At 46.8% G+C, this 20,679-nt stretch overlaps 1 protein-coding gene across 3 annotated transcripts in view; it reads right to left on the bottom strand.

The window, feature by feature from the left end:
• Positions 1-20,679, bottom strand: part of LOC148453443 (uncharacterized) — a 99,905-nt gene that overhangs the window by 38,769 nt on the left and 40,457 nt on the right. For 2 of the 3 annotated variants that reach the window (XM_088462100.1, XM_088462101.1), the window contains 2 exons: positions 9,489-9,563; positions 7,163-7,599 (listed from right to left, as the gene is read on the bottom strand). In XM_088462100.1, the coding sequence (XP_088318226.1) occupies positions 7,163-7,599; positions 9,489-9,537 (486 nt within the window). In that variant the 5' untranslated portion in view covers positions 9,538-9,563. The remainder of the gene's footprint in view (positions 1-7,162; positions 7,600-9,488; positions 9,564-20,679) is intronic. The other variant, XM_088462102.1, reaches the window with a different exon arrangement.

The raw sequence follows: 20,679 nt of genomic DNA, 5'->3' as shown, positions 1-20,679 counted from the left end.
CAGATGTGGGACCATAAACCAAAACGCGTTGACTGCTACAGGCGGGGGTCCTGTAACATAACTTCTTTACGGCATTTTTTTCTGCTTTCTAGAAAGGATTAAGAAAAAGGGACCAAACAGGAACACAGTTGGACGGAAATATTTCCACCATTTAAAAACAACTTCTTGTTTTTTAACTTACATTTTCTCATGTTCTATAATGTAACGATTGTATACATTTTATGTTATTACATTATGGATATTACAAAATACAATAAGAATACAATTTTAGAATAAACATACGCAAATGGCAATATTACATTCATGAAAGACTACTATCCAGTCACGGGGACCGTACCTTCCCAAAGTTTTCATGTAGGATAAAACCCAGGTTCTCAACCTGTGATACATGTATCCCAAAGGGGTATCTTAACTTAATGAATGAAAAGGGTATTGCAGTCTGAGGGTTGAATGTAACACATATACCATTATTCAAAAAGCATTTTTAATGTAATTAAAGGGGGATGTAGTCAGGAAGCCGGCGGGTGAAATGCAGGACCCTGGCTTCCCGACAGTGAAAGCCTGACATGGAACTACTGATAGGCATCTAAATACCAACGCCTATCATTAGCCCAACGCCGAAATCCTGATGCCAGGCATACCGGATGTAGGTAAGCTGGGGGTCAGGAGCTGTTAGCCGCCAGGGGGGGGATAGGTTTAGGGACTCCCGAGGGGACTTAGGGTCAGGCCCCCTCCCCCCCGGGAGGGTTAGGCTAGGGGAAGGGGGTTAAGCGTCGGGCACCCCCGGGGGGGAGGTTAGGGTTAGGCACCCCCCCGGGAGATTTAGGTTTAGGGTGTGTAGAGGGGGGGTTAGATTTAGGCACCTTTGGGGGGAGGTTAGGCTTTGGCATTGTGGGGGGAGGTTAGGGTTAGGCACCCCCCCGGGAGATTTAGGTTTAGGGCGTGTAGAGGGGGGGGTAGATTTAGGCACCTTTGGGGGGAGATTAGGCTTTGGCACTGGGGGGCAGGTTAGGGTTAGGCACCACTAAAGGAGGGTTAGGGGGGGGAGAGGGGTAGAGATAGGGTTAATACTTACCCTGTCGAGATCTCCATCTGCCGGCCTTCCGGCATCGGTATTTCATCTACCAGACTTAGGTTCGGTGGTATAACATACCGATTCCCATTAAAGGGCCTCTTCACCATCACTAATAGGCCTAACGGGCCCATCCATTATTAGGGACCCGAAAGGGCTGCCTAATTTTCAGCAAACAACAAAAACTAAAAGTTTTCGTACTTTGCTTGCTCTCTTCAGATGTCGCTGAGTCCCAGCGCCCTTCTGAGATTGAGAAGAGGGATCCAAGTAGATCCCGACACCGCCTCTGCACACCGCCACCTATGGCGCATGCTCAGAAGGCCAGCTCAGTCCGGTAAGAAAAACTGCTACTTTGGTAGCGGTGTTAAGGGATCGCGAGGGACATCTGTTTTTTGGGGCAACTGTCCCCACACCGGAGCAATACTGATTTGTTCTGGTAATTATGTGTCCGCCGCAGGGGCGTATCTATAATGGGTGCAGGGTGTGCGGTGCACACGTGCCCTCGGGTCCACGCACCGCACACCCTGCACTCATATTATGTATAACTTATCTCTCCGATGTCCTTCGTCGGGTCTCCCAGCGCTGCTCAAACGCCAAAAAATGGCCGCCGTGGCAATTTTTCCGGTATTTTGTGCATGCGCTGTGAGGAAATTGCCGGGAAAATGGCACCGCGCAATTTCCCCGGCGATCTGCGCATGCGCAATAGACTCCGGGCACACTCTAGTGCACAGAGTCTATTGATTCTGCGGTGGCTAGCCAGCCGCGTCAGTCGGCTGCCGAAGTGAGAGGAGAAGACCCGTGACGGGGGATGCACATGAGACCCCTCCTCTCTAAAGATGCCCCTGATCCAGACCCTCCAACATGACCCATTCCATCAGGTACAAACTGCTCTGCTCCTCGACTTCCCACCTAATTTATGATTGCAGCCACCTGTGTTGAGCTATTTATTTCATGAGAAGGGTGTCTCAGCACTGGTGGCTTCAATCATAAATTAAGAAGGAAGTCCAGGAGCAGAGCATTTTGTACCTAATGGAATGGGCAATGTCGGAGGGTCTGCTGATCCACCACCACATCTTGCGGCGAGTTAGATGCTTAATTGCCAGGGGCTCACGTTGATGAATTGGCCCCTAAATACCTAAGAGGTGTCTTGGTATATATTAAACACACACAACAGGGTACTTTAAATACATTTATATACTTTAAGGGGCGTCCCTCACAACCAATACTCACTGAGGCCCTGATTCAGAGCCGGACGCTCTGACAGAGCGCTCGCTCTGAATCAGGGCCGTCCCTCTGAAAATAAGAGCGGCCTCCTGGCCGCTCTCATAGCTGTGGGTGACCACCCACAGCTATAGCGAGCGGCCAAAATGATGGTCGCGATGGTCAAAACCACCGCGACCATCGGGTTTGCGACGAAACCCTTGCGGTAGGGTCTCGTGGCCACAAGCCCTGGAGTGCTTATGGCTCTATCAGAGCCAAAAGCACTCCCACTGACATCACTAGTGATGTCAGTGGGGCCTGCCCCAGACGGTAGGCCTCCGTCTGGGCAGCAACGCCCCCGGTACGTCCACCAAAGGGGGCGTGCTGTCACTCACCATCGACAGCACGCCCTCTTTGTAGCGAGACCCGGAGCGACGGCTTGGCCGTCGCTATCTGGGTCTCACGCATGCGCACGACGGAGCCGGCTCCCTCGTGCGCATGCGCACTGGGCCAACATCGACCCGCTTGTGAGCGCTTAGCGCTCGCGAGTGGGTCTGAATCAGGCCCTGACTCTTCTGGAGTCTGGTAATCTCCCTGAAGTTGGACCACACAAAGGAGCAGTGGGTGAAACCAATTGTGTAAAATCAGCAAATGTGGTACTATAAACCAATGCACATTTGGGGGTACGTGTACGCATTTAGGGCTCCATTTACAAACGAGTCAGTATCATAGTGCTAATTATCTTTTTCAATTTCTGTGGTATTTTTAATTTTGCCATCAGTATTTAATAATACCCCGGTCCGGTGTTAGCGTTAATGAAGTCGAGTCATATCAGCGCTATTTTACATATGTATATAGCGCTGACCATAATTTTTTTTTTTAACTTGAGTCAGGCTCATGCGCACTGAAGAGAATACTATTACACATGCGCTGTCTAACTCCTTGGACGCCGCGGAGATTGTGACCGGGGGCCATTTTAGAAGGAGGACGAGCAGAAGGCTGGTTTCCAAAGCAGCTGGGACAATGCTGGGCATACTTCCGGGTGCCGGGGAGAACCGTAACAAGACTTTTTGGCGCCTTGTGCCAGAGAGAGCATTAGCCCCTCCCCCCCCCCATTTTTTTTTAAAAAAGCACATAAGATAGTGCACCTGAAAAAGGGCCATGGCCTCATGGGGAAGAAAGAGTGGAGGCAGGAGATGCTGGGGATAAAAGAAGAGGAAGCTACAAGTGAGAATGATAATAAACAGGAAAATTGACAGACCCAAACAGCGCCCCCTGCCCTGCGGTGCCCTGTGCCATGGCACTGGTCGCACTACCCTAATTACGGCCTTGCGCTGGGCACACACCGCCGTCCCGCTGTTTAATAGCGGCTATGAGGAGACGAGTTTAAATAAACGAGACAAATAGCGCTCGTTAATAAATAGCAAACTCTTGCCATCTGCTATGAGGGTGCGAGGTACTGAAAAAGTGCTGCTTAAAAGCGCTATCAGCGACAATAAATACAGTAATATGTTAAATTTCACATAAAAGGAGTTTTAAAGACAAAAACTCGTTTGTAAATGGAGCCCTTACTCTCATATGGGTAACAAAAGGTTTGCCAAACCCTGAGTTACCAATTATTCTGTGCCCCCTTGAAAATATTTTCGTTATACATATTGTCCATTTAAATATATTAACTGTGCAAGTGATCCGTTGTGTGACTGGTCTGTCACCTTCATCAAACCCAGCACGGCAGCCTTTACTCAGAACTAAGATGAAGAGTATTTGCACATTAGCCTTGGATGATTCATTGAGAGTTAGAACAAGGCATCTACTGATCATGCCAGGGTGAGAATTCCTTCCTGTAGTGATACGTTAGCAGATAGTTGGGTGCAGAAGATCTCAGAATACCCACTGCAGAGTATGGAAGCACCCGCGCCATTCTCCTGTACAGAAATCCTAGCTATGAGGAATATGGGGGCACAGCTGCCTCTGATCTAATAATACAGCTCTATGGCATGGACAGCTGGACCCCCCATCCGTCACTTACTGTCTTATTCCTAGAGGAAAAGTGGAAGTGACTCCCGCAACACCCTGCACACGCGTGTCACCCGACTGTATCACCAATCAGCATGGTGTAAATCAGACAACATAAACCGCTAATGAAATCCGACTGGATCTAGGTGGCGGTAGGCCAGACATGAATTATTGCTTTATTATTGTTTTGGCTGGGACACATGCAGGCAACGTGGTGGTTTGCCATTCTCCAGCCCTGTGTACCTGGAAAGCCGAGAAGTCTGGTGATGATTAGTCAGTAAATGACTAATTCAAGCATTCAGACTGCAAATGAGCAACAGCTCTGCTTTACAGCTGAAAACACGATGTGAGATCACCAGGTTCTCTATGGCACAAGAGGTCAACTGGCACTTTCCCAGTTTCATATGTGATCATTTTTAGAGCGTCTTTATTGCTTTGCAAAAATGCTTTTGCTTTTAAATCTCACTGTTTATAATGAGCGATTGAATGTGTGACAATTATAATGTGTCTGCTCAATTATAATGTATTTCAATGGCAGATACTTGTCCAAAATGCAGCTGTCAAAAAAAAGCAAAACATTTCTGTTGTTACAGTACTCATGTGAGACCCCTAGTATTTATTCATTCATTAATTTATTTTCATTTGGAGAGATTCAACTCTGTGATTTGTACTGTAAAACTGTTAGTAGTTAGAATGGTGTCCTACTAGCGCGTTTCACTCCACATGAAACGCACCAGTGACACAGCGTCCTAACTATTAACAGTTTTAGGGGTCTATTGACTAAGCTTTGTTAGGAGATAAAGTGAACAGTGATAAGGTACCAGCCAATCAGCTCCTAACTGCCATGTCACAGGCTGTGTTTGAAAAGTGGCAGTTAGGAGCTGATTGGGTGGTACCTTATCACCGTTCACTTTATCTCCTAACACAGCTTAGTAAATAGACCCCTTACAGAGAACTACAACACTATTATTGTAAATAGGGAAATGACTGACGATGGCAGACTTAAAACTACAACTATCTAAATGAAATTGATTTGTCAGCTGAAATCGCCAACTCACACACAGATAGATTGGGAAAAAGTTTATACATGTTTATTTAAGTTTATATAAGGCAGTAGAAGCATTGATAACAATCATTTGCAAATCATCTCAGCCATTCAGGGATAAAAAATTTAAACAATGTCCCCGTAGAAGATTTTCTTCCTAAAACACCAGGGAACCAAAATAAAGGCTTCTCTAGAGCCAGTCTACATACATAATCCATTATTGGGGAAGCTCATTTAGAAAAGATTGCATTGCCTTCTTATCTGTGGATGGCAATAGCATGGGTACCGCACAGAAATGTATTTATTTGTTTAAATAAATAAAAAAATACGTATATATGGAACTGGAAGCCCAAGTTCGGCCTTCCAACCACTAGTGCATGTGTAAACCAGCAAAGTATGGACTGGCTGGTGAAACCATAACCTCTTGCCACTGACGGCGAGTACCCTAGGCAGTTGAGTTTCACTCAGCTGTCCTGTGACATTTTATTGGTAAATTGTGGTAATACGAGATTTTCCATTGTTGCAATAAACTTCCATAGAAACAGTCATTGTTATGTTATCGCCTCATCTTGATGAATAGACCTGATGATATTTATATATAAATCACTAAAAAAAAGTTTTGCTAACATATATTTTCAGTGCAGGAAAGTAAATAAATGAGATTTATACTATTTTGGAATTTTCCATCTTTCTCTGCTCTTAAACTAATAAGGTGCCCATACACGGGACGATTTTTTACACGATATGGCCAGTTACGACAGGTTGGACAGACCAATCGTGTGAAAATAGGTGTATTTTGTGTGTTCTGCGACCCCAATGCGCGTCCCCGCCGTCGTCTAGTTGGATCGCAGATCAGATGGTTTTGCAGAGAGATCTACGATCTTTTCAGTACCATGTGATACACTTCTATGCATCTTATCCTATGATCGTAACGATCAGTCGTACACCATTTGACCACATCTTCTGAAAAATTTCAAGGGAAGAATTTCAAGGGCAATCGTACAACTCATCTTACCAACTTTGAATCGCACCGTGTATGGGGGCCTTTAGATATACAAATTATATATACTTTTGTTATTAGTAATATGATACTTAAATTGTGTCCTTACTCTACTATATTTTGAAGCATCCCTCCAAGACAAGAATTACAGTCATCTTCAATAAGACCATTGTATGCATAACAAGTTGAAAAGATTTTTATTTGGAAACGAACCATGCAGCAAAAAGACTTTATCTAGTGTTACCCTGACATCTTAATTCAGCTCAGTTAAAAAGTAATACCTCTCCACACGTCTACAGATAGCTAAAGCTTCTCAACCATCTCAGGACTGCATGATACAAGAAACCAAACTAAGACATGTGTAACGTTACTGGCTTCACCCCTGTGTATGGATACCGGTTACCCACATGAATTTTTGCAAAGCAGTCCTGTCAGCTTATAAATCATTCTGTATCTGTTCTCTAAGCATCTTGCTCCAAACGTGGCTGCAAATGGATAATACATCAAAGACCACAGGTTCTCAAACTCGGTCCTCAGGAGCCCACAGAGTGCATTTTTTCCAGGTCTCTTCACAGAATCAAAAGTGAAATCATTATAACCACCTGTGGACCTTTTAAAATGTGTCAGTGAGTAATGAAAACACCTGTGCTCCTGCTGAGTGACCTGGAAAACGTGACCTGTATGGGGTCCTGAGGACCGAGTTTGAGAACCACTGCCATAGACCATATCCACCATTTGCCTTGCAACCACAATATTTAAGAATGGAACAGACACACAAACTAGTAGAGAGAGACACACACACACACACACACACACACAGTCCTCTCACCTCTACAATGCTCTTCAGATCTCTGACGTAGGCCTGCTCAGTCTCCAGAATTTCTAGAACGACTCTGTCCACGTGGGAAAGCTTGGTCTTTGGATCCTTGGCTTTGCGCAAAACAGGAGACCATGTACAGGCCAGAAAAGCTCTATCATTAGAGAGCCCCTTGTGTTCCCTCTCCAGCTGGGCCACAGGCATAAGGTCAAGACTAATGTCACTGCCATTTTGCTGGGGATAGGAAGGGCTGCAGTATTGTGAGGATCCAAGGGTCCCATTGCTTCCAAAGGAACTGTGACTGTCTTGCAGGGAGGCTGAGGAGGTGGAGGAGCTGAGACTGACTGGACGGTCGCTGTCCGAACAAACAGTATTAACGGAGGTACAGCTGCCAGACATCCCGGCTACGATTCCACTCAGAGAACTGACAGATGAAGGCCTGGGGGCAGCTAGAAGAGGAGGGAGGTCATTATACAAGGGAAACGTAGAGCTAAGGATGGTGGTGGTAATGGATGTGGTTGAATGCAATTCATACCCCTGGAAGCGTCAATATCTCACCACACCATGTAGCTTGTTCCGATCAGCCCTATGTCTACTTCAAAAGACTTTTTAATTTATATTTAAATATGGTACATCTCGTTAACCCTAATTTGTGGAAATAGTGGAAGACTAAGTGGAACGACCTCCTGTAAAGAACAAATGTCGGGGCACTATACAAAGAGATGGGTCTATTAACACACCTTGCTGTCTGCTCTTCCCCCTCAATATCCGGAGCTCTAGTAAGTGACTACTCTGATGATTGACAGATCTGGGCTATCACCCTCCTTCCCAGCACCCAGTGCTTGTGGATTGGAGATCAAGGAGAGAGTGGAAGCAACATTGCACGTGGAGCTGTAATATCCCTGCAAGCTGCATTTTCCTATCAAAACTGTGTTTTGAAAAAAAGCAAAGTCACAAAAGCTCCTACAAAAGGTCATTTTGCTGGTTAAAATAATGAGATAATAACAGACATTCTTTGGACAAATATTAGCTTGGTGGCAGATATGTTACGATGGAATAGACGGTGTATCAAACATAATAAGTGGTCACGGAGTTCTGCACCAGTGAGTTGAGGAGGGTATAAACCTCCTGCACTGAGCAGTCATCTGATGGAATCCAGTTTAGAAGACCTAAGTCTAGGGATGGACAAAGTAGGGTCCTGCATCAATATTTTGCATTGATGCATAATCGGACCCAGTATATCGATGACAGCCAATCATCGTTGTGGTAGAATCAATATTTTGCATTATCAAAGCAATGCATTCTGCGAAATCAGATGGACTGGATATCGGAGGGAAATTATTGATGTGGCTGATAGATCTGGCTTCATGTATCTATGTGAGATGGCACTAATATCGTACCCCAAAGATCAATGTTTTCGATATATTGCTGTATCGCTGTTTTCGATGTCCAAACCTAAGGGTTACCTCAGTTTTTCTGAACATTAAGACAAAGGGGGTGATGTATGAAAAGAGCAAAGAAGTCGACAAGTAGCCCATAGCATACTTTGCCTACACTCCCGGAAGTCGTGGGAGGCTCCCTATTTTCGGGTAGCCCCCCCCCCGCACCCCTGGAAGTGTAGGCAGATCTCCTGCATCCCGCTCACGTCCTAGTGAAGCAGGCAGGATGGGGAGATTTAATGGGGAATTTCCGGGTCTGCGAGGAGAGGGCGGGGCTAAATGACAATTTACATCATTTAGTCCCGCCCCTCCTCGCGGACCTGCGAGGAGCGGGCTTTTCCAAGAAAGAGCCGGGGCCTAATTACGCTCCCCTCCCGAACCGACCTGCAGCAGCAGTTCTCCCAGCTGCTCCCGCAAAGGATGACTACAAAGTCACTAAAAATGGCCCATAGTAACCAGTCAGCTTCTACCAATCATGTTTAATGTCTGCTGCCCGCTATGTACCGATTTAATAGCTGGGAGATATGATTAGTGCTTGAGTAGAAGGTGGCTGTGAGCTTAGTAGTAGTATAGTGCTTTGGAGGGACTTGCAATGAAGTGGATCCTTGAATATGTGTATATGGAAGCTAATAAGTTCTATTTATGTCCCCAGAAAGAAACAGAGGGGTCTACTTACTAAGCAGTCTTAGGAGACTGAGTGAAAAGTGATAAGAAGTGATAAGGTGCCAGCCAATCAGCTCCTAACTGTCATCTCACAGGCTGTGTTTGAAAAATGACAGTTGGGAGCTGATTGGCTGGCACCTTATCACTTTCTTATCACTTTTCACTCAGTCTCCTAACACTGCTTAGTAAATAGACCCCCGAGTCTCTACAGGCATCACAAAATAAAGAGAACACACCTTGTTCACCTGGTCGCTTTCTGCTTCCTTTCAGGACTCCTTCCGGCATGTTGATATGATGGGGGTCTCCCCGTCCTGTAAGGGAGAGAATGCAAAACAGTTCAGAGAGGGTCTATTGATATATAATAAGCACTATGGGCCTGATTCAGCAGCGATCACAAATGCAGCTATGTACGCAGATCGAGCGATTGTTAGCCATTGCGCATAAGATGCACTGCGTGTGCGCTGCCATTACATACGCGCGGAGGAATCCATTGCAGAGTGAGTGACAGGACGTCAGCATTTGGGGGTGCTGAGGGTTGAGTGGTCGGAAAAATTCAGGCGTGCCTGTCCATTTGAAGACATTGCTTTGGCATGCATAAATTAGCCACTGCGATTGCATACGCAGCCTGAGAGCCCTCTGCGTGCGAGGAGACTTGCGATTTCTGCCGCTGGTCAGACCTGGTGTAAATGACAATGCATCCTTAATGTCCTGGCTGGAGCTATCCACCAATCAGAGTGCTGACAGCCATTCACTTTATGGAAGCATGTGGAGAGACAGCGAGGGACCGCAGAAGGGGCAAGTTATGTTTGTTTTTATTTGGGATCTGATTTGTTTTAATTGGTGCATGGGAGTGGGGATTGTCAGATCTGGGGTCTGCTCTTTTTTAAGTAAGGGATGGAAGCATTTGAGCATCCGATCTGGGGTCTGATTTTATCAATGGGGAGGGGCAGTGGGTGTCTGATCGTCAGGACTACAGAGCATTGCTCTGCTAAAGACCTATAATGTTGTAAGGACTGCCCTGGGAGCGGGGCCACCAGCAAATGAAAGTACAGAGATGCCCGGATGCTACACACGGTGATAGAACCGCCTCTGTGTGTGCTCCTGGCCTGATACTAGGTGCAAAACATACTGCCCCTAAAGTCATCACCACTTACTTCCAGGCCTGCATAGCCCGCATTTGTATGAACACACCCTCACTGAGCATTGCCTACTTGGAAACACCACTGGTCCAGATCTACTAAGCTCTGAAAAGTGATAAACTGGAGAGTGATAAACCAGCAGCCAATCAGCTCCCAACTGTCACTTTTGAAACACAGCCTGTAACATGACAGTTAGGAGCTGAGTGGCTGCTGGTTTATCACTCTGCACTTTATCACTTTTCAGAGCTTAGTACATCTCCCCCCGTTACCAGTTCCATGGGACGTAGATGTAGTTGAAATGTCCGCACTTGTCTGATGCCGTTTTTGAAGCATGTGCTGTGCAATTCTGCCCCACAGTGGTTAGTACCAGGACCCCATTTGTGTGTAGTTTGTATGTTTTTTCCACTGTGTTTCTGGGGGTTACCTATATTTATTGTTTATTTCTATATCTTCCCCATACTACACAGCGATGTACAGGGAATATTTCATCATCCACATCATAATAACTTGTGGTTTCCTCTCAAAGTCCAGTTTATTGGCTTCTGACTAAAATGGACCCGAATGGGTCTGTGAGTGGAATGCAAATTAGACTGTAAATATCCCCTGCACCGCGTTGCCTAATATGGTGGTGATAAATAACCAGCAATAACAGATACATAATATATCCCAGGGAACCAGGATACATGTTCTTGTCGGCTTCGTAAATCAGTTTCCACTTAGCGGATGCTGAGGGAAGACTGTGCTGAGCGCCCTGTGGTCTCTGCTTCCATCCCAACATTATTATTACTGGGTCACCAAATCTGCAATTAAAGGGAACCCCACATCCCCACATGGAAACCACCCTACTGTAATTAAGCAGAAATATAAGCTCTATAGTCATTTATTTTGACATATTATTATTAATGACAGCAGTAAAATATATGTGGAATAGAAATTATTAGGGACTATACAGCTGAACCAGAAAATAGTGTTTATGAAAAGTTCACGTATTATAATAAGTAGGATTTGTTGTTTCCAGGTTACATTATTTATCAAATGTAAAGGAGTCCTGGTGTTTATTTTCTATGGCAGGATAACAACACATGCGTTCTAACTGCCCCAATGTGGGCAGGACAACAGAGTGGCAGGAGCGGGGGCATTTTACCATCATGATGTCAAAGGTATGGGTCCATTTTATTTTTTAATTGCTCACTCCCCTCACCAGGTTATATGGGTAAACTCCTGGCTTGTGGCATCAAGATGGCAGCCTCTGATAGGAAGATCTGATTGTCCATTGCTAAATGCGGCCAAGGCACAGGAATGTGCCTCATTCAGAGACTGCACAAGCTTAGTGGTGATGATAATATCAGGGCCGTAACTAGCTGTGGGTGAGTGGAGCGCCCGCACAGATCTGGCTAGCAGGGTGCCTGGATCGCCACCTTGCATCCAGAATCACAGATGCAGTGCCGCCCGGAGCGTCCTGAGCAGGGCCGGCTCTAGGGGTGGTTTTAGTATCACATGAATTTACTAAAGTGCAATCCGAACCCTAATACTTGTATGTAATGGGAAATGTGATCTGCCCAGATTTACTAAAAAATAGGGGGGGGGGGGTGTTTTTGGTGACGGGATGTGTGGACGGGATTCACAGGGAGAGAGCTTTATCACAAGCTCTGTCCCTGCATGCAGATGTTAGTACACCCATGTGATATTTCCTAAATTCATCAGCCAGAGAGGGGGAGCGTTAACTCCTCCCTCTGGCGCTACCTACTAGAGACCACAGGGCATCAGCCTAGTGCCGATGCCCTGTGTCTCTGTCCCGGCCGGCTACACTGAGCATGCGCGGGATCTCAAGATCCCCGCATGCAGCCTGGAGCCGGTTGCCGCCGCAGCAGGGACAGCGCTGTCCTTGCTGTGGGAATAGGGCAGCGCCGGGTTGTAGCTGTCAATAGCGACAGCTACAGTGGGCCGAACGGTCAGGCGATTTGACCATTCATACATGGCCCAGCCTATCTTGTAGATAGCAGCACTGAAGATGACAGTATCACATGAATTTACTAAATTGCATTTACCACTCAACCCCCGATCACACATCGGGGAGAAGCGGTATCAGTGCACATAACGTGCGCTGATACCACTTCTGAGCTTCATACATCTCCCCAGTGTGTTTTAAACTCCTAGTCAGTGTGGGACTGGAGCATAAAAAAATGCATTGGTAGGGGCAAAACTTAAGGGGTGTGGTCATCCACCAGAGGGGGTGTGGCCAGCAGCCACAGAGGGTCGGACTGGCCCACAGGTGTACAGGGGAAATTCCTGGTGGGCCCCATTGTATGAGTGCACCACCCTCTCCTCTAGAGTTCAGATAATTGATGGAGCAGGATCATGGATATACTTGGATGCTTAATTTTCTTTCTATGGAAACTACACCAGGATTAATTCTCCTGCCAATCAAAGTGGGTGGTCCTGCCATCCCCTTCCCATCCTTTATAAAGGAGCCCTGTTCTTTGCATAACTTCTCTAACGGTCGGCCATCTCCATCTGTGGTGGCTGACCACACCCCTTAAGATTGGGTCTCTACCACTGCATTCCCTGGTGGGCCCTTCATGTCTCAGTCCGACACTGGGTAAGGTACCCTTTAATTGCCAGTACCATAGACTAAAGGCCCATTGACATAACTCGGATACCATTTAATATGTTAAATGTGTAGTAGAAGCCCTGAATACATTGTATATTGTGCTTTTAAACTATAAATCTACCTAGTCCATTACTACACAATGTTTTTAATTAGAATTATCCCTGAATTAACTAAAACTAGTGACATATTTGTGTAGGACATTTTTCTACATGGAAAAAAATGACCACTTCTGTTACTGGGAAGAAGTTCAGTGAAAAGTGAGGGCACAGCATGTGGGTGCAGTTCCTGCTGCTGTCAGATGTGGCGAAGTTACTAATTCTGGATAAAATCTGTCTGTGGTTAATTAACAGAGTCATCTGCAGCAGACAAATGAATACAAATGTCATGTGGATTATAGAGCAACTGGATGTCGTTCATTTACAAAACATTTGGCGAAAATTAAACAATTATTTTTGAAAATACAATCAATGTAAATATAAAATTCAATTTCTTTGCATTGATGTATAATTTCTTACAGGGTAAGTCCTACAATGCAGTGTATATATATGGATATATATATATATATATATATATATATACGATGTCCGCCGCTCACAGTCCCGACGAAGTAATGCCGCCTAGGGATTTATGAGAGGCGTCAAGATACCGACGCCTGTCATAATCCTGTCGCACAATGCACAACGATGCGGGCCTGAACGAGGTAAGTACAGGTGCCCGTCCTCTTAGCCGCAGGGGGGGGTTGACTTAGGGTTAGGCACCCCGCGGGGAGGGTTAGGGTTAGCTGGTGATTTAATACAACATTTCAGGGTTAAAGTACCGTCATCAGGACACACACACACATATATTATATATATGCAAATCCATACGAAGAAGGGCACACGGAGGCATGACTCAATATATTTGTGTATATTCAGAAGCGGCAACGTTTCAGGGTGAACCCCTTTCTCAAGCTCACACCAAACAGTATACACACCAAACAGTATATATATATAGGAGGGAGGTTACAAAGGAGCTACCACATCCAAGCACTTCTGTAGTTTTGTGGTCATATGAGAAAACAATGGAGCTTTTTGGCCTCAATTGAAAACGCTATGGGGCCTGGGTGTTGATAAATAATTGCATAGTTGAGCGATTATCTGCTACTGCGCATGCGCGAGAAGTCCTGGAAACCCCTATGGCACATGTGTACCATTGAGTGTACACAGAGACCGCTGTTGCGTAGGGAACCGCTCCCATTTGAGGTGGTGGCGGAAAGCATTTTTGCCATGTCGTTTAACGGGGAAATGTCAGAGGGCAAGACTGACATAAACAGTGGTAGTTTATGTCAGTCTTGCCCTCCTGGCTGTTGACTGGGAGGTGGCTTGAAGTGATTACAAAGAATGGCCATCTCATGGGTGTGTTATGGGAGAGTCACGGGCGTGTCAGTGTACGTGGCGGCGTTCTCGTCCACAGATCTACAGCCATAAAGGCCACAGATGCCATGTTTAAAGAAACTTCAGAAGGAGACACTGGGTGATGTAGGTGTCTATGGTGAGCTCGATGGTGCACAAATGGTGGAGTGCTTGAGTCCTCCGGTAGATTTGCACCATTCAGAAACATTGAAAATGGGATTCTCCTGAAATATCTGCCGCTTGCAAGTACACAAGGGGAAGGCTGAGACTAGCATTTGCATATTATTGCAGCTGCGAATTCAAAATAAATTGCAGCCACACATCCTATGTTCAGGCCTAATGTTTGGTGCAAACCTTACACTGCCCATTCATCAGCAAACACCATCCCAATAGTTAAGTGTGGGCCATACTTGCCTATCCTCCCAATTTGGTCGGGAGCCTCCCGAAATCATGTGCCGCTCCCGAACTCCTGGGAAGGCAAGCAATCCTCCCGGCAGCTGCCCACCCCTCCTATCCCCCCGCAATAACACCTGCAAACCCTGCAGCGGGGGGCCGGTGACGCAATTTGCATCATTTTGGCCCCGCCCCTGCTTCACAATGCCTATATTATCAGCATTGTGTAGCGGGGCGGGACCAAACTGACGCGATCGCATGGCCCTGCCCCCCGCCATGCCCACATGTGCCTGTCACCCGCACGGCCACTCCCCCTTGTCCCGGCCATGCCCCCCCATCCTGCCGATCTGGCTGCCCCTCCCAGAAGGAGCAGCCAGAAAGTCGGCAGGTATGGTGTGGGGTGACAGCATCATGTAGTGGTTTTCCTCAGCGGGGACTGGGCATCTTGTTAAAATTGAAGGAAGGGTGGTTGGTGCAAAATACAGTGAGTAACTCCAAGATTATCTGCTTCAGTCTGCTAGAAGACTAAAGGTGCCCATCCACTAGCAGACATTAAAACGACTGCACGATTACGACATTGTAATTGTGCAGTCGTTTCTCAGTCTGTGATGAGCCTGCACTGAACGTGCAGGGCTCATCAATCATCTGCAAAGATGCTCAACCTGACGTTATCGTCAGGTTGACCAGCATGTTTGCACGATGATAGATGTCTAAACGACCAGCGGGCACGCACATCGCTGGTCGTTTCAGACATTTTTGCAAACGATTTGCAAACAATTTATGAACGATTGAACGATCATTATCGTTCAATCGCTCAACTTAATCGTCTAGTGGATGGGCACCTTAAAGCTTAGGAGAAAGTTTACCTTTCAACAGAACAATGATCCCAAGCACAAAGCCAAAGTTAAGGTGCTTATCCACTAGCAGATAGTGGAACGACAATACGACTACAACATTGTAATCCTACAGTCATTCCTCTTCCCCTGCAGTGCCTACACTGAACGATATGTCACTCAGTGTAGGCGCCCTCCCTCATCCCTGAACATGGTCAATATGTCGTTATCGGCACATTGACCAGCATGTTCAGGCGATGATTGATGTCGGAAACGACCAGCGGGAGCGTGCATCGCTGGTCGTTCCCGACATCTTCATTTCCGATTTGTGCACGATATCGTTTTTTTCAATCACTCATTTTAATCAGCAAGTGGATACCCGCCATTACACTGGCGTGGAAGAGCAACAAAAAGGTAAAAGTTCTTCAAAGTAAACATCCTGGGGGTAAATGTAAGGGTTGATTTTGGTTACATTTAAAATCGACCAAAATAGAACCAACATCCCCACACAATCGACTAAGGTGTTTCTATTCAAAATAGATCATTTACTAACAGTCAAGTTAAAGTTCTATTTAAAGTTCTAAATGTGTTCTCTTCACCATCAATAGAACCCAAAATCATACAAAAGCATTCCTATTGGCCAGAACATGCACTGTATTACCCACGAACACCCTCATCCCAGTGCTAATTTGCATATCCACGCTTTTTAAAAAGTCATTGCTATGCCTTTAAATGCCTGATTTATACAGCTTGAGTACCCCACATGCTTTTCTCCCATGTTTTTTTTTTTCCATCATAGTGAGTTTTCAGACAATTCTACATTCAATCAAATAGCACTGTTTCTCATGGTTCTATTTAAAATGGCGATTTTGGGTCGATATTCAAATCGTCTGTTAGTAGATAAGCTTTTTCTACTGATATCTATTGGGAAGTACCGATGGTCTATTTGAAATTCTATTTTTTTGTAGGAAGTCGCATTTCTGGGGATTTTGAGATGGTTTTGACTTTAGTAATTAACCTATTGTCAAATTCACCACAAAATAGAATGGAACTGAAAATCTACACTTAGTAAATTTACCCCCAGATCTCAATCCAATTGATAATTTGTGGCGCTACTTGAAATTTGCAGTCCACAAGCATCAACCAACCACACTGAACAATCTGGAGAAGATCTGCAATATGAATGGGTCAAAATCACTCCCAAACAGTGTGCAAACCTGGTAAAAACTTAGGGCCTGATTCAGACCCGCTGGTGAGCACATAGCGCTCGCAAGCGGGTCGATGGTCGGCCAGTGCACATGCGCGGCGTGCGCAAGCCCCGGAGCGAGTGAGAACTTCACTCGCTCCGGGGCTCGCTACAAAACGGGGCGGCTGTCAATGTTGATCGACAGCTCGCCCCGTTTTGTAGGCGGGGAGGGGGGTGGCTAGGCAAACGGAGGCGTTCCCGAAGGAACGCCTGCCATTTGTGGGCGGCCCTACTGACATCATTCGTGATGTCAGTAGTGACATTCCTGCTCTATTAGAGCAGGAAGTTCACTCGGGCTTGCGGGAACCGAGACCCTACCACAAGGGTCTCGTCGCAAGCCTGATGGTTGCGATAATCGCGACCATCGCCAGGCTGCTCGCAAAAGCTGTGGGTGGTAAAAAAATAAAATCCGCCCTGATTCAGAGGGAGCGCTCGCAAATAGCGAGCGCCTCTGAATCAGGGCCTTAACCCTCAGTCTTAAAGCTGCTATTTCAGCAAAATGTCGTTCTACCAAACACTACTCTGCAGGAGTTGAATACTTATGCAAACAGCATTTTCCAGTTTTTTTTTTTTTTTTTTAAGTTATGAGTTTGAAAATTTCGTTTAAGCGCCTACTAGTTTGTAATAAGATACTGTCTGGAACAGCCTGTGGAAGTGTCATCTGTAACACAGACAAATCTGTGCAAGCCTCCGTGTTGTTATAGTGTGTGCTGACACATATACCAGTGCTGTAAGCTGGATGGTGTAACTGGATACCTTAGATTCTGCTGGTATTTGAATTTGGCTTGAAACCCTCTAACATTCTAATTGCTTCCTTCACATGTGATTTTAATATAACGTTAGTTTAATGTAAGAGCTATGTCTGTCTTCAAGTTCATTCTAGTTGATGTACGATGTGTTTCAACATGGAAACCTTATGTACAAAGATTTGGATTCCTCACCGGCCACTGGCACAGCAATCCATCTTTTATGTCCTATGCATGACTGATTAAATCGCCCCAGAGTACAATGTAATATGATGTGGGTAGAGTGTAACGAGTACTGTGTATGGTCAGGGACAGATGATCAGGGGGAAAGAAACAAAGAAAACAGTTTGACGTGATATATTATAGTCCATGAGGGCTCTGATGTTATAGTATTTTTAGAAAATTCTCATAATCAATTATAAAATATATTCCGCCAACATAATCAAAACTTGAATTGCTTATTTGAAGCACCGTTAATGTTGGTGCCTTCTCCAATTCCAGTTAGCTAGTCGACATTCAAAAGGTCGACATTCAGAATGCAGACAATCCAAATAGTGACATGGGCATTAGGTTGATAACCGATATGTCCACATACAATGATGTTGACATTGTTAAAATGGCGTCATGTTCAGTACGTCTACATTTAACATGCCGACACCAGAATGTCAACATGTTTTTTTGCTGATTGTCAGGTTTAGTGTTAGGCTTAGACTAAAATAAGCAATAGACGAAATGTCGACACTATGAACGTGTCGTAATTGTATCTATATATTTAAAAGGCTAATGCTGCTCTTCACCTCCATGGTGGGGGGATTTGAGTGTGTTGTGCGCCGGCGGCCACTAGGTGGTGCCCGATGGAGCAATTCAGTTATTGCTCCATTCGGGCGTGCACAGCCTCCGGCAGTGCCGGATTAAGGGTGGGGGCACAGAGGGCGAGTACCCCCGGGTCCCGTCTCTCTGGGGCCCCCCCCGGCCGGAGATGCTCTCTCCAGCTCTAGCTGCTGCTGCTACCCTCCCGTGACTGTGATTGGTCCTGGCCTGTCTGTGCCTGCGCCGATGCGGTAATCAGCAGGACGCAGGCATTGAGTACCGGGGCTGGGATCATGTGACCTGGCCGGAACACTAAAGTTTTTTTTCTCTGCAATGCATTGCGCGTGTAACGTCATGATGTCAGCGCGATGAAGAAGAACAGAGAGAGACTGACTGTGAGGAGCCTGCTGTCACTGCCGCTGCAATGAGGAGGACTCTGGAGGAGCAAGCAGAAGATCCGTAATCCAGGTAAGCAAGCAAGGAAGGGGAGGGGAGAAGGCATTTGAGGCTATATAGAGACACAGGGGGCCAGGGCTGCGGCTATAGGGAGACACTGGGGGCAGGGCTGAGGCTAAAGGGAGACACTGGGGGCAGGGCTGAGGCTATAGCAGACACAGGGGGCAGGGCTGAGGCTATAGGCAGACACAGGAGGCAGGGCTGAGGCTTTAGGGAGACACTGGGGGCAGGGCTGAGGCTATAGCAGACACAGGGGGCAGGGCTGAGGCTATAGGCAGACACAGGAGGCAGGGCTGAGGCTTTAGGGAGACACTGGGGGCAGGGCTGAGGCCTTAGGGAGACACTGCGGGCAGGGCTGAGGCTATAGCAGACACAGGGGGCAGGGCTGAGGCTATAGGCAGACACAGGAGGCAGGGCTGAGGCTTTAGGGAGACACTGGGGGCAGGGCTGAGGCTATAGGCAGACACAGGGGTTGAGCTGAGGGACTATAGAGAGACATGGGGACAGGGTTGCAGCTATAGATGGACACATGACATGGGGGAGGAAGGGGAGGGAAGAAGGCCTTTGAGGCTATATAGAGACACGAGGGCAGGGCTGAGGCTATAGGGAGACACTGGTGCAGAGTTGCCGACTTCTAGCTCCCGGGAGCTGTCGGGCGTCCTCAGCAGGGGGGCGTGTCACACCAAAAGGGGGCATGGCCCGGAAAATGATGCGTCAACAGGGTGGGGCATGGGCATGACAGCGTGATCGCATCATCGCGGCCCCGCCCCCTCTTCACAATGCAGAGATGAATTACACCGCTTGCAGATGGTACAAAACGCAGCTGCCAGGCTATTAACCAACCAGCCCCGTTCCAGCCACATAACACCCATTCTCTACTCCCTGCACTGGCTGCCTGTCAGATGGCGAATTGCTTTCAAGATTGGATTAATAACTTACAAAGCCCTACATGACCATGGCCCAGGATACCTGAAGCAGCTTCTGATTCCTTACTGTCCCACTCGATTACTCGACTATTAACAGTACCTAGAATCTCACGGAATTCGTCTGGGGGTCGAGCTTTCAGTTTTGTGGCTCCAACCTTATGGAACTCACTTCCCCGCACAGTTCGAGAGGCCTCCACTCTAGAATCCTTCAAAAATAGACTCAAGACTCACCTCTTGTTTAAGCTTATTTTGAATTTTGTACTGTAAATGTAAAGCACTTTGAGTCCTTTAGGAGAAAAGCGCTATATAAATAAAAATATTATTATTATTATAAATGGCATTGCAAAGCAGGGGGCGTGGCCACGATGACGCGATTCAGCGCGAATCGCGTCACCGGCCGCCCCGCTGCTGGGGATTATACTGTATACGCGCGGGGGGGGGCGGGCCCAGATGGGGGGCGGGCCCAGATGGATCTCCGGGGACCGTGAGGCTTGCCTGCTTTTCCGGGGGCCGGCTAAATCGGGAAGGTGGGCAAGTATGCACTGCTGGCAGGGCTGAGGCTATAGGGAGACACTGGTGACAGGGCTGAGACTGTAGGGAGACACGGGTTGAGCTGAGGGCTATAGAGAGACATGGGGACAGGGTTGAGATTGCTGCAAACAGCGTGTGTTAAGGCTATGGACAGACGGGGGAAGCTGAGGCTATAGGGAGGCACGGGGGCGGAGCTAAGGTTATAGATAGACAGCAGGGGAGGGGCTAAGCCATGGGCTATAGAGAGACATGGGGGTTCAGGTAGGACATACTGTTGCCTCATGTAGGTCCTGACAGGAGGGGGAGGGCCCCCCTGTCTTAAGTGCCTCGAGCTCCCTGAGAGCT

Source organism: Taudactylus pleione, unplaced genomic scaffold, assembly GCF_031769625.1.
Source record: "Taudactylus pleione unplaced genomic scaffold, aTauple2 ptg001150l, whole genome shotgun sequence".
NCBI lineage: Eukaryota > Metazoa > Chordata > Amphibia > Anura > Myobatrachidae > Taudactylus > Taudactylus pleione.
Note: the sequence above shows the minus strand (reverse complement) of the source record. Positions and strands in the feature narration are given on the sequence as shown.